The sequence below is a fragment of the Struthio camelus genome, chromosome 14, assembly GCF_040807025.1.
Source record: "Struthio camelus isolate bStrCam1 chromosome 14, bStrCam1.hap1, whole genome shotgun sequence".
NCBI classification, from domain to species: domain Eukaryota; kingdom Metazoa; phylum Chordata; class Aves; order Struthioniformes; family Struthionidae; genus Struthio; species Struthio camelus.
In genome coordinates, this window is record NC_090955.1 from 7639089 (window position 1) to 7657769 (window position 18681).

At 47.6% G+C, this 18681-nt stretch overlaps 2 protein-coding genes across 8 annotated transcripts in view; both read right to left on the reverse strand.

Annotated features, from left to right (window-relative positions):
• Positions 1 to 13354, reverse strand: part of ABTB1 (ankyrin repeat and BTB domain containing 1) — a 30435-nt gene extending 17081 nt beyond the window's left edge. For 6 of the 7 annotated variants that reach the window (XR_011134596.1, XR_011134593.1, XR_011134595.1 and 3 more), the window contains exons 1-7: positions 11674 to 12954; positions 11301 to 11363; positions 10182 to 10237; positions 9059 to 9203; positions 6091 to 6250; positions 5069 to 5114; positions 3958 to 4074 (exon numbers count right to left, since the gene is read on the reverse strand). Coding sequence is in view for 2 of the 7 variants with exons in the window: in XM_068907667.1 (XP_068763768.1) it covers positions 3958 to 4074; positions 5069 to 5114; positions 6091 to 6250; positions 9059 to 9203; positions 10182 to 10237; positions 11301 to 11363; positions 11674 to 11750 (664 nt within the window). In the remaining 5 variants the exon portion in view is untranslated. Of the gene's footprint in view, positions 1 to 3957; positions 4075 to 5068; positions 5115 to 6090; positions 6251 to 9058; positions 9204 to 10181; positions 10238 to 11300; positions 11364 to 11673; positions 12955 to 13139 lie in introns of those variants that run through there. The other variant, XM_068907668.1, reaches the window with a different exon arrangement.
• A 1583-nt stretch (positions 13355 to 14937) lies between these two features.
• Positions 14938 to 18681, reverse strand: part of PODXL2 (podocalyxin like 2) — a 32372-nt gene continuing 28628 nt past the window's right edge. The window contains exon 8 of the mRNA XM_068907194.1: positions 14938 to 18341. Within this exon, the coding sequence (XP_068763295.1) occupies positions 18132 to 18341 (210 nt within the window). The 3' untranslated portion in view covers positions 14938 to 18131. The remainder of the gene's footprint in view (positions 18342 to 18681) is intronic.

The window sequence follows — 18681 nt, forward strand, 5'->3', positions numbered from 1 at the left end:
AGCTTTGTGAATAGCACAGAGGAAACGCTCTTATTTCAAACTAGTGGTGCTCCCAAAGCATGTCCGAGTATTGTGTTATAATCCTACTGCTCCCAGCCCAGTCTTTCCTCGTTCTGGCCACCTCCCTCCTTCATCCACTACCTCGGGTCTGTTTTCAGTTCAGCATGCTTGAGCTGAGGACTGGAGCGCGTAAGACATTCAAGAGTCCCTAGCACATAGGGTGGCACGTGAAAAACATGGAGCACCGCTTGGAAATGAAAGTTGTGGTGCGGAAGGCTTGAGATGCTGTTGGTAGCCACAGAAAAGTAAAGTTAACTCTCAAGGACAAAAGAGTTAAGCAGCCCCACGCTGAAGCATTCAGAAGGATTTCTGACAGGTATGATTCACTGCATTAAAACCCCTCACAGGTGAATCACACCACCTCGAGACCTCATTTTCCATGACATTTTGCGCAGCGTTACATGAGCTCCATCAGATGACTCCATTGGGCCGTGGGCGAAACAAGACCGTGATGTGCCACAAAACAAGTTCTCCACCCCCTCCTCCACATTACCGCAGTACCTTTCAGATATGCCACCACTGTACCTCACATAGGCTGAATATCCCAGAAAGACATGAGAACGGGCAGGATAATCTACCAACAGAAGACAATTTGGGTACTATTATTTCTATACACCTGCACCAGCGAGGAGACAGGCTGCTCTAACAGAACTAACTTCAGACAGACAACTTCTGGAGCAAATAAACCCAGAGGAGACCTGGCACCAACACAAACAGGACTGACTGTGCTTTCTCAAAGAGCCCACTTACAGACCAGCACGAGAGAAGGAAATTTCACACTGTGCAATTAGAAATTCTTTATGGCAGGGTGTCATCTATATTTCTGTAGTGCCTATTATAACAGAGTTTCCAAATCAGTCGGGGTCTCTAAGCACTAATGGAGCCAGCAAGTTTTAAACACTAGTCAAGGGAAAGATGACTTCTCATGGGATCTACAAAGCATCTGTGCACGTTCATAGCAACATGAAAGAACAGTAATATGTCTGAGAAGCACGTATCTCACAAGACATTTCAGACACTGCATTTCTCAAATCCAAGAGCACAGCATTTGCTATCACAAACAACTCTACCCCAACAAAAATCTAAGTAACAGAAGAGGAAAAAGCTGTTGGCTGCAAGCAAGCAGCACGGACCATCGCCTTCTTAGAAAATGTGGGAATGAAGGGTTTTCTGGAAAGAGCAACATAAACAATGCAGTGAGCTGGAGGGAACAACCCAGCTACAGTTGAGAATGGAGTGTTTTGTTTTTCTTCCCGTTCTAGCCCAGCTGTAAAGCACTGAACGTCATCCACCGATTCATTAACTGCCTTTGTTTTCACTGTTCAACATGTCTTTGTAGTCTTTTGTTTCAGCTGAGCCAATGCACCTGCATTACACATCCTCTTTGCAACACCATGACTGGTTAGAACCGCTGCTTCTACACATCCAGGGCCTCTGCTATGAAGGTAAGCACCACGAACCTTGCTCTAAACTCTTTTGCCCTACATGTACAAATAGCATTGGAACATTTATTTTCCGATACTTCCATGTTTAGAAGGAGGAGTACGGCTTAATCTGGGCAAACCCTGTCTGAGCTTTTCCGAACACTGCAAGAGTTTTTCATTGTTATAGTCACAATATACAGGTGGGTTAAATTGTGCAAGCAGTTACGCTGAAGGCTGTCTTAGGTGCAACAGAAGGCATTGGGTCATCCTCTGCAGGGTTTTCCTAAACTACTGTCTGTGCATGCCAAGACACTAAACGCTTTTGAAATGCTGATTAACTCTACACAATGAGATTGCAGAGACCGCGGTTATCCACTGGGGTTGCATAGGCTTAAGCTCATATTCTTTTATTAAGCATGTTTCAACTTTATAATAGAGATACAACACATGACCCTGGCTCTGCATACCTCAACCAGAAGCCTATGCCACAAAAAGCACTTTGAACAAGGAGAGATTCCTAGTGCACTAGAGGGGATAGTAATGTCACGCACCAGACATGACTTCTAAGGTCCTTCCCATTTTTTAACTTCTATGACTCTCATACGTATTACATCCTGAGGGTTCAACGACAGTTTTCCTAGCTCCCAGCGTGAGATCCGATTTGAGACACAAACATTTAATAGATCTATCAGCAGCTCTGTCTATTCACTTGAACTCAACTTGTCATAAATAAAATCTTCCATCAGAGCTTTGCACCCATTGATTACACCTTCTGTTAGGCTTTAGAAATAACGAGAATAACGAAATAACGTCCTATGCCACCCAAGAAGCCTGTATCACATTTGCAAGTGAAGCATATATCTGAAACTTCCAATCACCCTGAAATGTTACTTCACCATATTCCAGTTGTGAGCACCCAAAGAATTCAGTGTTTCTGGTTCAGTAATTTAGCCATTGGACTTCCTGATCGTAAGGTGCCAATGACACACTACGCAGTGGCTTCAGGCAGCAGCTAGCAAACCATCCACCTCTTTTTCCCCCACCATCTGACATTTATCTTAATGTATTAATGTGGAACGGCCACAACATACCTCAGCTAGACCCTGAAAAAAACAACCAACCCACCCACCCAGATGTCTAGCATATCACTGGGTTACTCTGATATCAAAGATGACACGCGATAGTTCTGTTGCACAATTGTCTCAGTAATTTTTATTTTCTAGGTATGGTATTCACCACCCCTTCCCTTTTCCACCATGTATTTAATATAGAGATTATTAAATAATAATATCTTGCACTTATTTGTAACATGGAACCAAGAAATGCATTTCGCATCTCTTCAGAAGTGTTTACACAGCTGAGGCAAGACTTATGATACAGCTTCCATTATATAAGGACTTGAACCCTGGTCTGCATGAGAACAGCTGCACTGTGGTAACCTAGTATCCTCTCAACAACAAACAATTGTGCGTGCCTAAGGGGAAGAACATACACAACAGTATCTTCCACGTGATTTGCAGCTGAAGAACTTCTGGAACCAGAAGTACTGTCTATATCTGTTAAGCCATGCAACTTTAGGAGGCTGAATAATCAGAACTCACAATTCAAAAAGGAAAGCCTGAAGACCTACGCCCTTACCTCTCAGATAAAGGAAAAGGATGCTATTGACTCAAATGTTATGGACTAGATTCTCCTCTCAAACCAAACTTGACTGAAGTGAAGGTGTTAACCAAGAGCATGAAACGAGAATCAGATGCTTTCAAATAATTCTTTGTCACTTAATGACTAACACTGCTTTGCCCTGCTTGCACTGTTTTGACTCCTTTTCACATGTCCTTTAGCTTGAACTAAGGAGATGAATGAAACACTTCACCTGTTGGTTTTTGTGCAATAAGCTAATGTCATGTTTAGACCACAAGTTGTCTGGGTAACAGAAAGCCCTTACAGGATTGCATCACTAAGGTCTAGCACACAAACACGTTTTATAAATATACACAGTTTCAGAAATATTTCTGTGCTTTAAAAAGGTGTTATATCCCTCTCTACGCATCGAGCATCCATTTTGAGCCAATTATCAGATGTTTTGCTTTGATTAGTAGTCATCTAAATGCAGAAAAGGACCTCTGGTTGTACGTATTTATCTCCCCAGGGATTTAAACAAGCTCTCTGCCAAAAGGTACTTTCCAATATACCCTATGGCGCTTCACTGAATGTCTGGCAGCCACAGTAAAGTCCTGCTGCCATGAGCGTTCTACTACAATAAAAATGATCAATACAAACGATGAACATGTACGTGTCAGAAACCACTACAGCTGCCCTGCAGAGAGCCTGGGACTGAAAACTATCACGCAAATAGAGGAACTCCGCAACAGACTCATTTTCCGGAAGTGCCGAGGGCACCACTGATGAAACATCCACCAGCACACACTCCTCAGAGAGCTCAGAAGAGAGAACAGCAGGTAAAAATGCTTACCAAATTCATAGACTTTTTTACACTTGGTCTCCAAATCATCTATGAGGTCCTGCAGCCGACACTGCTTGGCTAGCCTCTTGCAATCATTTACGTATTCTACGTCGATATCAAGACGACCTGATAAGAAGAAATGCAGCCAGCTCTTAAAACCCCAATACCACTTAGGTTAAAAACAGAAGATCCATGGAATGAAGACTTGATGGCACAGAAACTCAGTAATCAGATACATTGCTTCATCTTTCAGCCTCCAGTTCCAACTCAGTCCAAGAAGCTAAGACTTGCCACCCCACCATCCACCACTTTGGTGGATCTCAGCTTGGCATCTGGCTCACTTTCACACCCCCTAGTTTCCACCACAACACCTTTATCCAAGAGGCCAAATAGACTTAGGCAGAAAACCTCCAATTCTCTCCCTCAGAAAAGGTGAAAGAGCAGCACAATAGAAGTGGCATAACTGCCACCATGGGGTATCTGGTTTAGGGCGAGAAAAGACTTAAGGCTCACGAGCTGTAATCTCAGAATCCTTTACTATTGCTGAGGATGTGAAGAGAAACACTGTTGAAAACGCTGGACTGAAGAATGAAAGCCATGAAGATAAAGTTATTTTCTGGCACCACCTTCTGGGCTGAAATAGTTCAGCACTTCCATGTCTACAATACAACACATCTGATATTTTGGTTGAAGGTTTAGGAACAACTTCTGTTCAGGAAAAATATTAGCACGTAGTCAAGTCATTTAGCACTCGGAGCTCAGGTCCACCAGACTGAACAGGTCCTATGAGTGAACCTGGCTTTTCATCAACTTCGGGGATCATTAGCCCAGACGGCAAATAAAATATATTTTCCACATCCACCTACTCAATCAACCAAAGCGGATATTTTTAATCGACTCTGTAGTTATCGGCAGGACAACAACTGGCAAAAAGGTACAAACAACTTGGAAGAGCAGGGGTTTGCTCATACTCTCCCCTTCTGCCAGCTGAGAGAACGCGTTAGCAACGCATACGCCCAAACACACCCGTCTGCAAACCTGTGCCACTCAAACAGTGCCACAGCAGAGGCACAGACAACCCACCAACCACATACAGATACACTAGAAAGCAGTAGCTTACCTGTGTATAGATACTGCAGAAGGGAGCCAAAGGCTGCTGGATTGATCTGAAATAAAACATGAAAAAGTTACCTTTAGAACTCCCAGGAACTTACATAACAAGCTTAAAACTTGCCTGGATGCAAACACGATACTGAACAAGTTGAAAAATACCACCTAAATGGCAATAGCTGTCCCATGACAACTCAGACACAGCAGCCTCATCACCCAGACAATTTCCTTGCTCCCTACATAACTAATACTGTCACTCTCCCTGGTTTATACAGCTCTTTAAATGTATTAACTAATACTAACACAAGCGCCTAGGGGACCTGACTAATGGAGATGCTATAGGTTATATCTAAAGAGACAGTTACCATACAGGCGCTGCAAAGTCCAGTCTTTCCCTGGTCCCAAGCATTTCCACCCCTCCTCTTAATGTGAGGGGGGAAACTATGTTGTACAAAGAGAAAGAAGGAGAGACCTTAAGTAATGTCCTAGAAACCGGAAGCGCATTTGCCACAAGAGAGGCCCGTGAGGCTTTGCACAGACACAATCAAACTACAGAAACGTATGCCAGAGTGCTGGTGACTAATGGATGGAATGCACTTACGGCCTATTTAGTTCTTGCCATAAAGGCAAGAAAAGAGACTCAATTAGTGCCAATTGTTGAGGTGATGTCTTCACTGCAGACCACCTGTCCACCAGGAATCAGACAGACTCAACTCACCCCACAGAGGAGCTGCGATGCAGCTGGCAGATGGTAACAGCTACCTGCTACCACAGTTAATTAAGCTGTGCTTGAGCCCATAAAAGAGGGAACAAAGGGGAAGTGTGCAGACTACAGCCTTTTCTTATCAGAGTAAGAGGCTGTTTCAGTGCATAAAGTGCCTCCACAAGCCCTTCTACTTCAGTAGGGTCAATCTGAGCTCCAGAACCTATTCACTGTCAACGTTAAGCCTCAAATCAACCTTCCCACTCACTTTTCTCACCCAGTTGAAACGGGAAAAGAAAATAAAGAGCTGGAAGCACAGCCTTGCTCACCAGCGGGTGCTTCAACACTATCATGTTCTTCCCCTTCCACTTGGTCTCGAACATTTCCGCAAAGTAGGCGCTGCGAGCGCTGAGGATGCAGCGATGGGCACAGAAAGATTTGCCATGGACGATGAAAACAATGTCGCTTTGGTAACCCTGTTCCAGCAACCTGTAAGGAACAAAGACAGCGGAAACTTGCTGCACACTGAAAAAGGAGAGAATGGAAAAGTGCTAGCAGGGACACGGTGCAATTAGGCTCTAAACAGACAGGTCACAGAGTACAGGGGAAGAAGAGGTCAAAAGACTTTTTGCCAAGATACCTTTTATCAAGCCTGATGTTTATAACAGTATCAGCAACTTGCAAAAGTCATGAGCTTATTTAACTGGTGTACAATTAATACCTAGCACATGCAGTGTGAAACCAAGTAACACTAAGAACATTAACATTTGTATTATGCTGTCCTTAGAAAGCAAGATGAGAAGGGGGAAGTCTCCATCCCAAGGAGTGCTTTGACTAGCAAAATCACTCAGTACTAGCCTGAATACTTAATCTGCACCCAAACAGACTCTGGGTGATTATCAATGCTACAGCATAGCTGTATTCATGCGGTCCAGGAGGAAGAGGTGAGACTCCAAGGGACTCTGGGACTATCAAGAGTAACCCTTGACCAGTCAAACCAGTAACACCACATCCGAATCAAATGGAAGCAGGGGAGCACAGACCGCAAAGGGAGAGGAAGGGATAGAGTCCAAATCTGGAGGGAAGGGCCAGAAGACAAGCCTGTGAGCTGTCCCACGCTCAGGCACAGCCATCAGGACAAGCCTTAAGGATCCAAAGAAAAAGACACCGGAGGAGCTAGCAAGGAATCTTGTTGTTAAGCACAGTAAAGCAGCACATTCTGCATGACCCATAACCTCATTTATAATCTTGTGATTCAGAACTTCACCTTTTACTTTGCAGAGGGAAAAAACAAGACAGACAGACTTGTCCTGGTTTCACCTTCTGGCTCAACTGCTCTTAAAGACAAGTCCAGAAAAGACAGACAAACACAGGGTACTTTCACTGTCCTGGAAGATCAAGTCCTCCCACACACCACCCTACTCCTCCACACATATCTCTGGACATTGCAGTCTCTCCCTGCCCAAATGCAAAGGCCAGTGAAGGGGCTGGTACTGCACATAACAGACTGGCTCCTCTCCCTTTCCCAAGAGGGCTGGAGAAGCTTTGCTAGTGCAAGAGGTATGCTGGAGAAATAACATTTCCTGCCCCAGATGAACCCCTGAACACAGGGAACAGAAGTTTTAAAGAGGGACTAATTGACAGGTGATGAGGGGACCCCATCATCTTGGCCCATCATCAAATATGTTATGCCCACAAACACACTTTCCAAAGATTAATCTTGCTTTTAAATTGTCAGATGACAAAAAACATTCAAAGCCACAAAGAAGTTCACACGCTTCACAAAAAAATTACCCCACTGCAAGATAAGGCAATTTTCCTGCTCTTTGGCCACCGTCAGAGGGGACGCTTTAACCATGCGGCAAACAGAAGAGGACTTGAGGTCACCCACCTTCAGCAGAACTGAGGATGTTACAGGCATGAAACACACGCAACTACCACATAAGAGATGAAGTCCTGTTTGCTTGCGTGCCTGTCCCCTCATGCTTTAAAAGAATATACTTTTAAAGCTTTTAGGGCATCCATCACTAATATCTCATAGTACCTATTACTTTTTGTGTATTTATCCTCACAACCATACCCAAAATGTCAAGTGAGGCAGGGAAGTCAGGCTTCATCCACCTTTAGAAAACAGAATCGATGCACAGAAAAATGCGGGATCACACAACTAGTTGGTGTCACAGCAGGGTCTTGAATGCTGGTCTCAAGCTCCTGCGACCAGAACATTCTTCCTACTAATATCTTGCCCAAAATGAAATAAAAGCAGTTAGGTGTTTATTTTAGCTCCCACTGATGCCCTTTGTTTCAGTTTTAATGAGAGGTCTGTTTAGAAAGAGTAGACAACAGCACATTTTGGTTTTCATGTGAGCTCAGCCTTGCATCAACTGAGTCACAAACTCAGCAGGGGAGTGATAAAAATCACACTGCACAATTCTACTTCCCTGAAAAGCAGAATCTGGTTTTACTCAGACAAATGAGTTTTCTTCCTCTATTCTTTCCCCACCCCCCCACCCCCACAACTTTCAAAATTAGAACTTTGTACTCCTGGGAAGATTTTCAGATCTTGTTTGCTCTCATACTTTGAGGATACAGATGCCGAAACCTTGTTTTTTGTTTTTAAAAAAAATCAGTCCAAGGGAAGGAAAAAAAAAAGGGGGGGGGGGAAGGGGGTCTAACTAATAACATCAGAATTACCCAGACAGAGAAACAAGAGGGAAAGAGTACCACTATTCCTCTAACGCTAGAATAAGTTAGATTTGTTTTTAAGCTCTAGGCTAAGACTCCAAGATGCAACAAGCTACTTTCAGAAACATCTTGAGATGAAACAACTTTAATGAAATTTTAATAAAAAGAACGAACTACGCACTTTCCCCATAAGAGCTCTTTAAGCAGACCCAAATTGATTATCTTGGAAATGAGACACCTATTATCACTGTTGGAAACCTTGGCTTGCAGGCTACAGCACTTCAGGCCTGCAACTTAATTTCAGTTGACATATTCCTAAATCGCTGATGCATTTCTGGTAATCTGATTTTGGTTTGGCTGTCAAGGACAACAGCCTAACGCTTCTTCCTTAGAAAAAACAGTTTTCCATTGGCTCAGGGGTCTGCACATAAGTCAGTGGAGGCTATCTTTTAAATACATACCTATCTGAAAGTCATCCCTTAGGGCAAACAGGAAGCCCTGCATGCACAGGGCTCCAATTAACCCGCCCTTAACAGAGCTTGAATATCCAAGGTAGCAGCTAAGAAAGAGTAACATATGTGTTACATATGGGGTGCTGCCCCATCTCCTTACCGCTGTAGGAAGACATCGTAATAGTCTCTCTTCATGCACTTTGCTGTGATCTGCTTGTACTCTTTCAGCAGGCGTCGGATGGCATCACTCAAAGCTCCGTACAAACAACGTTCACCATCAAAAGTGTTTGCCTCACATTTTGCTCCTGCAAAATGACATCAGTTATAAGTCCAACAGGCAGTTAATCTTCCTCACGTGTCCTTGGATGGTCGCTAAAGCGGTATGACTTTTGGCTGGTGACGTGCTTCACTGGGATCCCTACGGAGCATAATCACCAAAGTTTAACTCCCTCCCCCTACATGTGCCTAACCTAAAGCTGTTCTCCCACAGCAAAATCTCTTCCTGAAGGAGTCAGGACTCATTTAAGTTGACTTTGGTAATAAGCCTCCTAGCACGATTCCAACAGGGCCCAAGGAAGAAGACTCTCAACCGTACAAAGAGTAAGATCACTAACTGGACTGGGATGCCTTTTAAAGCTAGATTTTGCTAGATCTTTGGAGGGTACTTCCTTTTCTTATTTTAGAACTATACAAGTGGTTGATTAGGTGCACTGAATGCAGTAGAAGAGACAAATCCTCCGAGATCTGACTCTGCCCACCATTTCCTTTGCCACAAGGCACAACAGCATTACAGTCTTGGGGAATTTGGGTGCTGGGAACTAAATGGTCAGTCATTTTGCCTGAGAGTTTGCTTTGCCTTGTTTGAAATAAAGGTGAAATGCAAAGGCTTTTAGTAAAGTCCTACGTATGAAGCAAGACTCTATCAGAACAGTAGAAGTTTTATACAGACAGTTCTCCAGAGGTGGTACAATTCTTGCAGCAACACATTCCCAATAGTAACACATCCTTGCGAAACATGAGCTGTGATTTCAGAAAGTCACATTGTCTAATGAGTCATCAGAGACAGCTTCCTTGTAGCAAATTCAAGCAGCAAGTAATCTGCAGGAAGGACCACAGAAATGGGTCCTGGATGACCGTGGGGTCCCTCTGAAGCCTGAGATCACTGATCAGATGCTTGGTTTTAATAGAAGAAGGTTTCACAAGAGACAGCTAGAAGGTGTACAGTCCCAACAGACTGGTATAGAGAAAAACATGGCACTCATAAGCAGGACACTTTTGCTCACCATTGGCTAGAAGATAGCGTACGAGCTCTTCGTGTCCACACAGGCAAGCATAATATCTGGAAATAACAAGAGAAAGAAAATTAGAGATATAACATGAAGAAAATTTCAGTGCTGGGGTACATCGCAGCATGCAGACCTCAGCACTGAGCTATCACTGACAAGCTTAGAAGATGATTCCTCACAGAGTGTGAAATTGCTCCCAAATAGCACAGAAGTCTGATCCCTGCAACACTGAGCAGGATCTGTCCTGAGCAATGCTAGGCCCTGCTGTCCTGCAAGGAGATCTCAAGGTCCCAGTCTTGGTTCAGCATCTTTTGTTGCACTGTGAGTTCATTTCACAGTGCAACACTCAGCAATTCCACCGCATTCTCAGAAACACTCTCTGCTCCTTTTACTGTCAGTCTGCTGCTGCCCTAGGATAATGAGGGAACAGCACTCAAAGCAGAGGTACAGCAAATGCACCTCTCAAAAGTTCTGCTTAAGATGGATTTGTTTTTCTCTTCCCACAACCTAAGCCTTTTATGACTCTCTTTCAAATGAGGACCTCAAACTAGCCTTGCAACCTGCACTGCAGCAGGCAAATGTTAGTCCACTTTTGCTCTGCAGAGATACTTCATATGCTAAATATATTGTGGATGTCTAAACACACTTTGAAATTAGCATGCGAGGAGGTACAAAGCCCATACTATCCTTCTCACTACCAGCATGGTGATTCTCCACTATCTACTGCAGGTCCCCAACCCCACTAGACAGACAGTAATCCCACAATAGCACTACATTTCACCAAGCAGAGCCTTTACCTGAAAGGCTAAAATGCCACAGAGTTTGAGAAAAAACAGCCTAATTGGGCCAAGAACAGACTGCTTAATCCAGGTAATTTGGTTACAAAATTAACCATGCTTCTCAGCGCTTCTACAGCAAATCTCCTTCAGATGGGAGGAGAAGGACGCATCTAGCACAGTACCCGCAGAGGAGAGAGGCAAAAACTCCTGGCCAAAACTCCCACAAAGCAGAACCAGAGATATTTTGTAACAGTGCTGCTAGGTGCTGATGGAGAGAGGACAAAGGAGCTCCAAAAGCCCTAGCCTCCCACCCAGCCTCTGAGGCTGCAGGACTCACAGAGGGGTACTGTCCCATTTATCGCGGACGTTGATTTCCACATCTCGCTGCTCAAGAAGGTATCTGGAAGAGAAGGGAGAGCAAAGTCATAACTTCATGCAGTTGCTCAGTCAGCCACGTTTCCCCTCTAAAAAGAGGCGACCTGTTTTGCATAGTAAATTCCGAAGGCAGGACGAAAACTTGCATGAGGCCAGGGGAAGCAATGGCTGAAGGGGCATCAGTCGAACACACGACCTGAAAAGCAACGTTCTGCCACACGGCTCGACAGCTCCCTTCCTGCTGACCCCTAATGACACAGCAATTATGAACGAAGCCTGAGCACTCCAATAATACCTTCATGTTCTCCTACAACGCTCACAGTCTCGACACTTACAAATAAGAGGCCAAATTTACAAGGCCAAAGCTGGACTCCCATCCTGCCTGTGGCTTTGCTGCCACAAGTAACATCATCAGTGTCTCTCCAGGCTGTCCTTAATTCCTGTCGCTTTCTTGCCCTGCACATTTGGGCTATATCAAACGCTGCCAACTCCTCCTCTTTGGCAACTCTAGAAGTTGGCCTTTGCCTTGCCTCCTACGCAAGCTGGCTCTTGTTATAGAGTGCCCTCAATTATTGCAACACAATTTCTCCTGACCATGAGTAAAGGTCCCCCTGAGCCTTCACAAAGATTCTCAAGTCATTTTCCTCTTCCATCACATCATTCCCCTCTTCTCCTCTCTCCATCTTTTCTTGTCTTAAACTTCACCTTCTTCTAACTATATTCAAAATCTAAAGCGATTCCTCTCCTCTCTACTCAGCCCTCTCTGCTCAGCTCCACGTTGTCATCTTGCCCCCTCTGCTTTGACAGCATTCCCAAACTGATCATTTCCCTACCCTCTGTTCTACGCTGTCATCTTACAACCTCTGCAAGGCCACCTGCAGGGCCTCCCCATCTAGGGAAAAGATACAATTTACTGCTTGCAGTGCTCAAAAAGCACTGGATATAAACATTCTCCAGACCTCTTCCATCTGCCTATTTATCCTTAACTAGCAAGCACCTTGAAACACAGATCACCTTCTGTTTATCTGGAGAGATCCACATGTCAGGAGCAAGAACAACTGAGCAGAGCTGAAAAGTGAAAAGCAGTCTTGGACTCAAACCCAGAGATGCAGCAAAGAACACCTCACGCGCTCTCGGCCTTCGGGTTGCAACGTTCCTTCACCAATGCAGACGAGACGGCCCTGTGACTCCCGATCTGAAATCGCTTCAGCTAAAGCACATTGCTTCAATAGTAGCAAGAGAACTTGAGCCAAAATTTAGCGGCCCGCTGTTTCTCAGAGAGAGCGCCACAGCCTCCAGGGCACGGCGTTCAAACGCTTCCACGACGACCGCGTTCCAGCGATCTCGTTCCCTACCACTGCAAACCTCACGTCCGACAGCAGCGAAGGAGCAAGGGAAGACAGCGGACCCTCGGCAGGACGCTCGCCGCCGCCAGCGCGCGCGTGAAGGAAGCGAACCGCAGCACCTGACACCCAGGGACCCGCGTTTTAAGAAAGCGGGTAAAAAACAAACAAACAAACCAAACCTAAGAACGAGAGGAAGGACGCAACAGAGCATCCCCCACACCCTTTCGGGGGAAAAAGGCGTTCATTTATTTTAAAAAGAGCAGTTTCTCCTCCCCACGTCCCAGCTCGCCGTGGCCGCGGCGACCCCGCGGGAGACACCCACCGCCACCAGCGGCGGCGGGGGCAGCGCGGCGGGCAGCAACCCGCCACGTTACGCGGCGAAACCGCCGCGGCCCGGCCCGGCCCGGCGGCAGCGGTCGGCCCCGGCCACCGGCCCCGGCTCCGGCCCCGCTCACCGCACACGGCTCACGTCTCCCTTCTTGCAGCTGGTGAACAGGTCGCTGGTGTCCATGGCCGGGGTAGGCCGCGGGGCGGCGGCGCCGCATTGACACTGCCGGGCCGGGCCGGGCCGGGGGGTGGGGGGGGGAAGGAGCCAGCGGACGGGGCCGGGAGGGGGCCGCGGCGGCGGGACGGAAGCGGCGGCGGATGTAAACACGGCGGTGGGCGGGGCGGGCGGGAGCGGCCCCTCGCGCCTGCCGCCGCGCCGCGCAGCGCCCCCTGCGGCCCGGAGGAGCGGGCTGGGCCGGGGCGGCTCTGGAACGCGGTGGGGGGGGGGGGGGGCGGGTTCTGGAGCGCGCCGGGGGGCAGGTGCTCGGGGGGGGAGGGGGGGATGTTCTGGAACGTGTCTGGTTGGGGGCTGCTCTGGAACGCGGGAAGGGGTTTCTGGAGCGCACAGGTGGGGGCTGCTCTGGAACAGGCTGGGGGGGTTCTGGAGTACACCTATGGGGGACTGCTCTGGAGCATGCGGGGGGGGGGGGCCTGCTGCAGAACGGGCGGGGGGGTTCTGGAGTGCACCTGGTGGGGGGCTACTCTGGAACATGCATGGATGCATTGTGGGGGGGCTGCTCCAGAGCACACCTAGAGGGGCAGACTGTTCTGGAGCTCAGCGGGAGGGGTGGTCCTCCTCTGGAAAGCATGGGGGGGGGGGGTTCCTGCTCTGCAACGCACACAGGAGGGGTTCTGCTGCGCAACGCACGGGGGAAGGTCCGTTCTGGAACACGCCGGCCCCATGGCAGCTAGGATAACCCACAGCAAGGGTGGGACAACCCCAAGGACACAGCGGCTGTGAGTTCCAGCAAAGGACTCGCGCCTGAGTCAGTGTTCACACACCCGGGAGGTGCATTTTATTGCAAAGAAAACCAAGCCACGACCCCGTGGCTTCCAGGGCGGACACAAGCGTTTTCGATGTTCTCCAGCAGCAACCCTCAAAATCAGCCACCGAGCCCCGCAGCGACCAGGGCGTCGAGACCGCGCACCCAGCCTGAGCTGACGGCTGGGAGCCCCATTTGTAGGCGAGATGAGCCCACAGGGGCTGCCGTGGGTCAAGGGGGGGCCGATGTGCGTGGTGTCTCTCTTGATGGAGCACCAGGTGCCGTGTCCCCCCTGCAGGGAGACGTTTGCTTGCCGGCTGGCGAAGACGGACTGGCACCCTTTGCCTAGAGGGCTCCTCGAGGTGGGATCTTGAACCATGTTCTCGACCCGACATGCACGTTGCAGAGTGCGGGTCACTCCACAGCGTCCCCCTACTTTCTGTGGGTCACAGGGCAGCCTGCCTGCCTAGCACGCATTGGGCTACCACCCTACGTTACAGACCCTGCTCTAGGCATCAGGGCAACAGCTGGGGGCAACTGCAGCTTGGTCAGGCCAGCTCGTATCTGCTGCCGCCTCGTGGAGGGGCGCGTCCCCGCTGGGGACAGCCACCCTGCTGACTGCAGCTGAGCCTCCGGCCAAGCACTGGTGCTCCCCGGGGTGCAGAGCTCCTCTCTGGAGAGCCACCTTCAATTCCCAGTCTCTTGATTTCTGGCCATGCTCCTGGAGGGGAAAAGTGGAGGAGAAAGCAGGAACAGGGCTGCAGCCCCGTATTGCTGTCCAGGGTCTCTGCACTGGGGACTCCCGGGAGCAGCCCATCTCATCGCTTTGCAGGCAGGGACACACTCACACGAGCCATCCCTCGCACGAGCCCCTCTGCTCATAAGTGCTTCCAGCAGCCCCCCGTGTGAATAAAACAGGTGACTTGAAAATAAATATCCATAGTTAAGAGGGGAGAAAAAAGTCCTTTTTTATTCTTTAACTCCCAGCAGCCACCAGGTGTCAGTGTGATCAAACAGACGGGACTACAGTGAAGTCCTAGTAGTGAGAAATAGATTTCCAGGAATTATTGTCTTCTCTGCTCTGTTGCCTGGCACACCCCTCTGAGAAGTCCAGCTTTGACAGCGTTTGTTAAAAACAAGTTTAACTACATTAAGGTGATAGAAAAGCTTCCTGTTACAAATGACAATATAAGGTTTCTCCTCCTCCTTAAAGCCTCCCCGTGCAGAGCTGGTAACCCAAGCCCTGAACAACAGAACCAGAGCGAAACAGGCTACCAATAGCCTCACTCTGCAGCACTTCCCAGCCCGCAGGTACCGAGAGATGACCCGTCCGCAAGGTTTGCGGGATAGGGACAACAGTGCAATTGACTTAACAAGATCAGCCTAGTGCAAAAAATAATACAAAGAAGAACAAATGGAAAAGGTATAAAAAGTATCTCCGTATTAAAATGAAATGCTCCTAACCAGTAGATTTCTGGAGCTAAACTGAGATCACACAGGCAAGCGCATCACGTCAGAGACATCAGAACATTGTTCTCAGCTTGCTGACAGTCACCCTTGGACGCTCTCAAGACACCCTGGAGCACTCCAGCTTCAGAAGAGAGCACTACAGTCTCTGGAATACGATCAGGCCCAAATAAGCCGGAGCAGCAGATCAGGAGAGCTTGCTAGCTGACAGCCTCAAGAGTCAGCATTGCTTTTTAATGAGCCTGGATGGCCTCCTTGGCCTATTTAAAGTTTGAAGACTTTAGACCAGATCAGGAGGTGCCGAGCCCAATTGTGACACAAGAAGCATTACTTTATCAGCACACCTTGTTGTTTCTCTGCATTAGTAAAGTGGAGAGAAAATAGGGCAGCAAAGCAGCTCTTAGCAATGAAGTGCACCAAGGAAGCGTTTTGTGGGTGAACTAGTTCACATTCGATTGGTGGCTTTATCTTTTTAATAGCCACCGAGTATTAAAAGTGTGTTTAATGAGGATTATTGGACTTATAAACATTTATACGGTGAAACTGCCTAAAGGCCACAGCTATGCCAGGCCTTGTTATGCTAAGTGCTATACAAACTCAAAATTTAACTCCATGCTTTAAATCACTTACCATGTCATAACAACAACTTACGTTTAACCCTGTGAGCCCCAAAGCGCCATCAACACAGTCCCTGAACTTGTGCAGGTTCACTGCACAGACCCACCGAACTGGGCAGAGGCTGTCAGTGAAGGGCTGTCAGAGCAGGGCTGCATGTGGCCTGCTCATGTCTGTGGAGCGTCTCCCCTCACCAGCCACCCACCGTCAACTGCTGAGGCGGGAGAGGGAACTCCTCCGGGCAGCTCTGCAACTCTACTGACAAGATAAAAAAGGAGCCAAGAGACACCGTCTCCTATATAACGCAGGGAAAGGTACGGAGGCAGGACAGAAACACTCAAAATTGGAATCTGGATAGAAAACCAAAGGTTATCAGCTTTCTTGAATCCATAAGAGACTGATATCCACATGGTCCTACATTGAAGTAATCTGCGATTCAGTCTGTATGCAAAGTGCTATGCAAAATGAAACTACAGACTCTTCTGTATCTTGACTTTAGGCACTCACATCAGGGATGAACATGCTAAAAATATCTGTACATACAGGGATAGATTTACAGGCCAAACATCAGGCCACATACCTGGGGTCCTTCTGTACAATGATTCCCTTAAAGACCAAACATGAAGCTGCATCTTGCACAAAGCAAGCAAGCAGCTAATCATAAATGGAAGCAAATACTATTGCCTTTGACCAAAGCGAGTCTCTCGATCCCTCGGTGACAGAAGAAACAAACGTTCTGGGATTTCAGGCTCACAAGTAGTTCCGAGTCTCAACTTAGGCAGGGCTCAGAGAACAATTATGCATATTCACGTGCCTTTTATCACACATCTTCAGGGAGCTGGGGCCTCAAAGCTGCCTGAGGCGTGCCTGAGAAAGTCATTGGGGAACTCTTAGATCTGATGCTGATCTCACCTAAACCGGCTTTTATACTTGTTTTAATGCAGCAATTTTAAAGATGTTACCCCTGATTTACACCAGTGTGACATTAAACACTTTCGCCTAAGGCAGGTTCCTGAAAAGGAAAAAACAAGGACCAGAAAACTATCTGTTTCTGAATTTTTACTTTTTTCCTGTTTAAAAGTCTCACATAGGCTGTACGTTCACCTCAAAAGATTAACTGAAGCCAAACTACCCTGGAAAATGGAAAAGGAGTGGAAAAGGCCTGCGAATCTAAGACTAAGACATAGGCAAGGGATACTTTGCTGCTGATTTCACAGGCTGTTAGGTGAAAGAGGCAGATTAAAGTCTTTTTTTGAGCAACTCTCCAGCCTAAAGCAGATTTCCAGCTAAGATGCTGCACCATGGCACCAAATTCTCTGCAGTCAAGCAGCCCAAGAAAGGTTAAAGTGCTCAAACTCTGCAAGCGCAACTTGGAGCTGTAGAACTGGAAAAGAGGTTGGGGCTGTTGGGGGTAAGAGGAGAAAAAGAGATCATATGGGGATGTTTTCCCCAGATGTAAACATCAGCCCATCCAGTTAGCAGCGAATGCTAGAGCACTACAAAACCTCTCTGCACACGCGGAATGCAAACGCTCTACCCAGGACATCAGGTGAGTCTTGGCTCCCCGTATCCCGAATGAGACAGGTTTTACCGCACCTGCAGGGATAGATCATGATCTTCGCTCTACAGCTATAAACCCAGATGCCAACAAGGTCAGGGTCTGGCTGCCGTAACCCCAGCTGGACTCTCAAAGTGAATTTACTCCCCAAAGCTGGACTCCTGGTGGCATACAGCCTCACCACCTTGTTTCTCGAGCCCAGCCACTACCAGAGAGCTACAGTAAGTGCATTTAAAGGTGATGAAAGCATTGGTGCTACTGATAGGAACACACACACAGAGACCTACACACCCACCCCTCCCGCTTCCCTCTTCAGTGATCCTCCGGGCTCCAAGCCTCTCATGTGGGCTCAGGACTTCCAGCAGGAAAACATGCCCAAGACTTGACCTGTCCCAAGTCTTTAAGAAGTTCCTGAGCAGCCACCCTGATCCTGTGGTCCACCAGCCAGAATAGTAGAGACACAAATGTATTTAAAGGGGTGGCTGTCTCTGCTTTTTTTAAAGGTGTGTGTCTTCCTCAAACACATCCACATCCTCGCTCGCCTGCTTATTGATCAGGACGTCCCAGCTGTCAGGGCCATTGATGGTATTTCCACCGTTCACGCTTGGCTTCTTCTCCTGCATTTCCGACTGGCTGTCGCTGGCCACGTCCAAGGTGGGGTTGTCATGGCAGCCGTTCTCAACAAAGCGCAGCTCCTCGCCATGCGACTGCAAAGGAAGGAGAGGAACACAAATGGAAGCAAAGCAGGACAGGCAGCTGAGAAGTACAGTCAGACCAGGCTATGAGGGTCAAAGGGGATTTTGCAGAGTCAGTGGGAAAAGGAAAATTTGCTCCTGGTCCAGCCCTCATGGTGGAAACAAGCTGTCCTGAGCACAACAAGAACCACAGGGTTGCATCTCCCTTATGTCTCAAGGGCTGCCTTGCTGCTCCAGCAATGTATCCAGCAATGTATCCAGCAATGTTCAGAAGGTGGACAAGGAAAAATGATCTCCCTCTTAACTTTGCAGTCCCCTCTATCCCAAAGGCCAGAGTCCAGCTGCCTTCCCC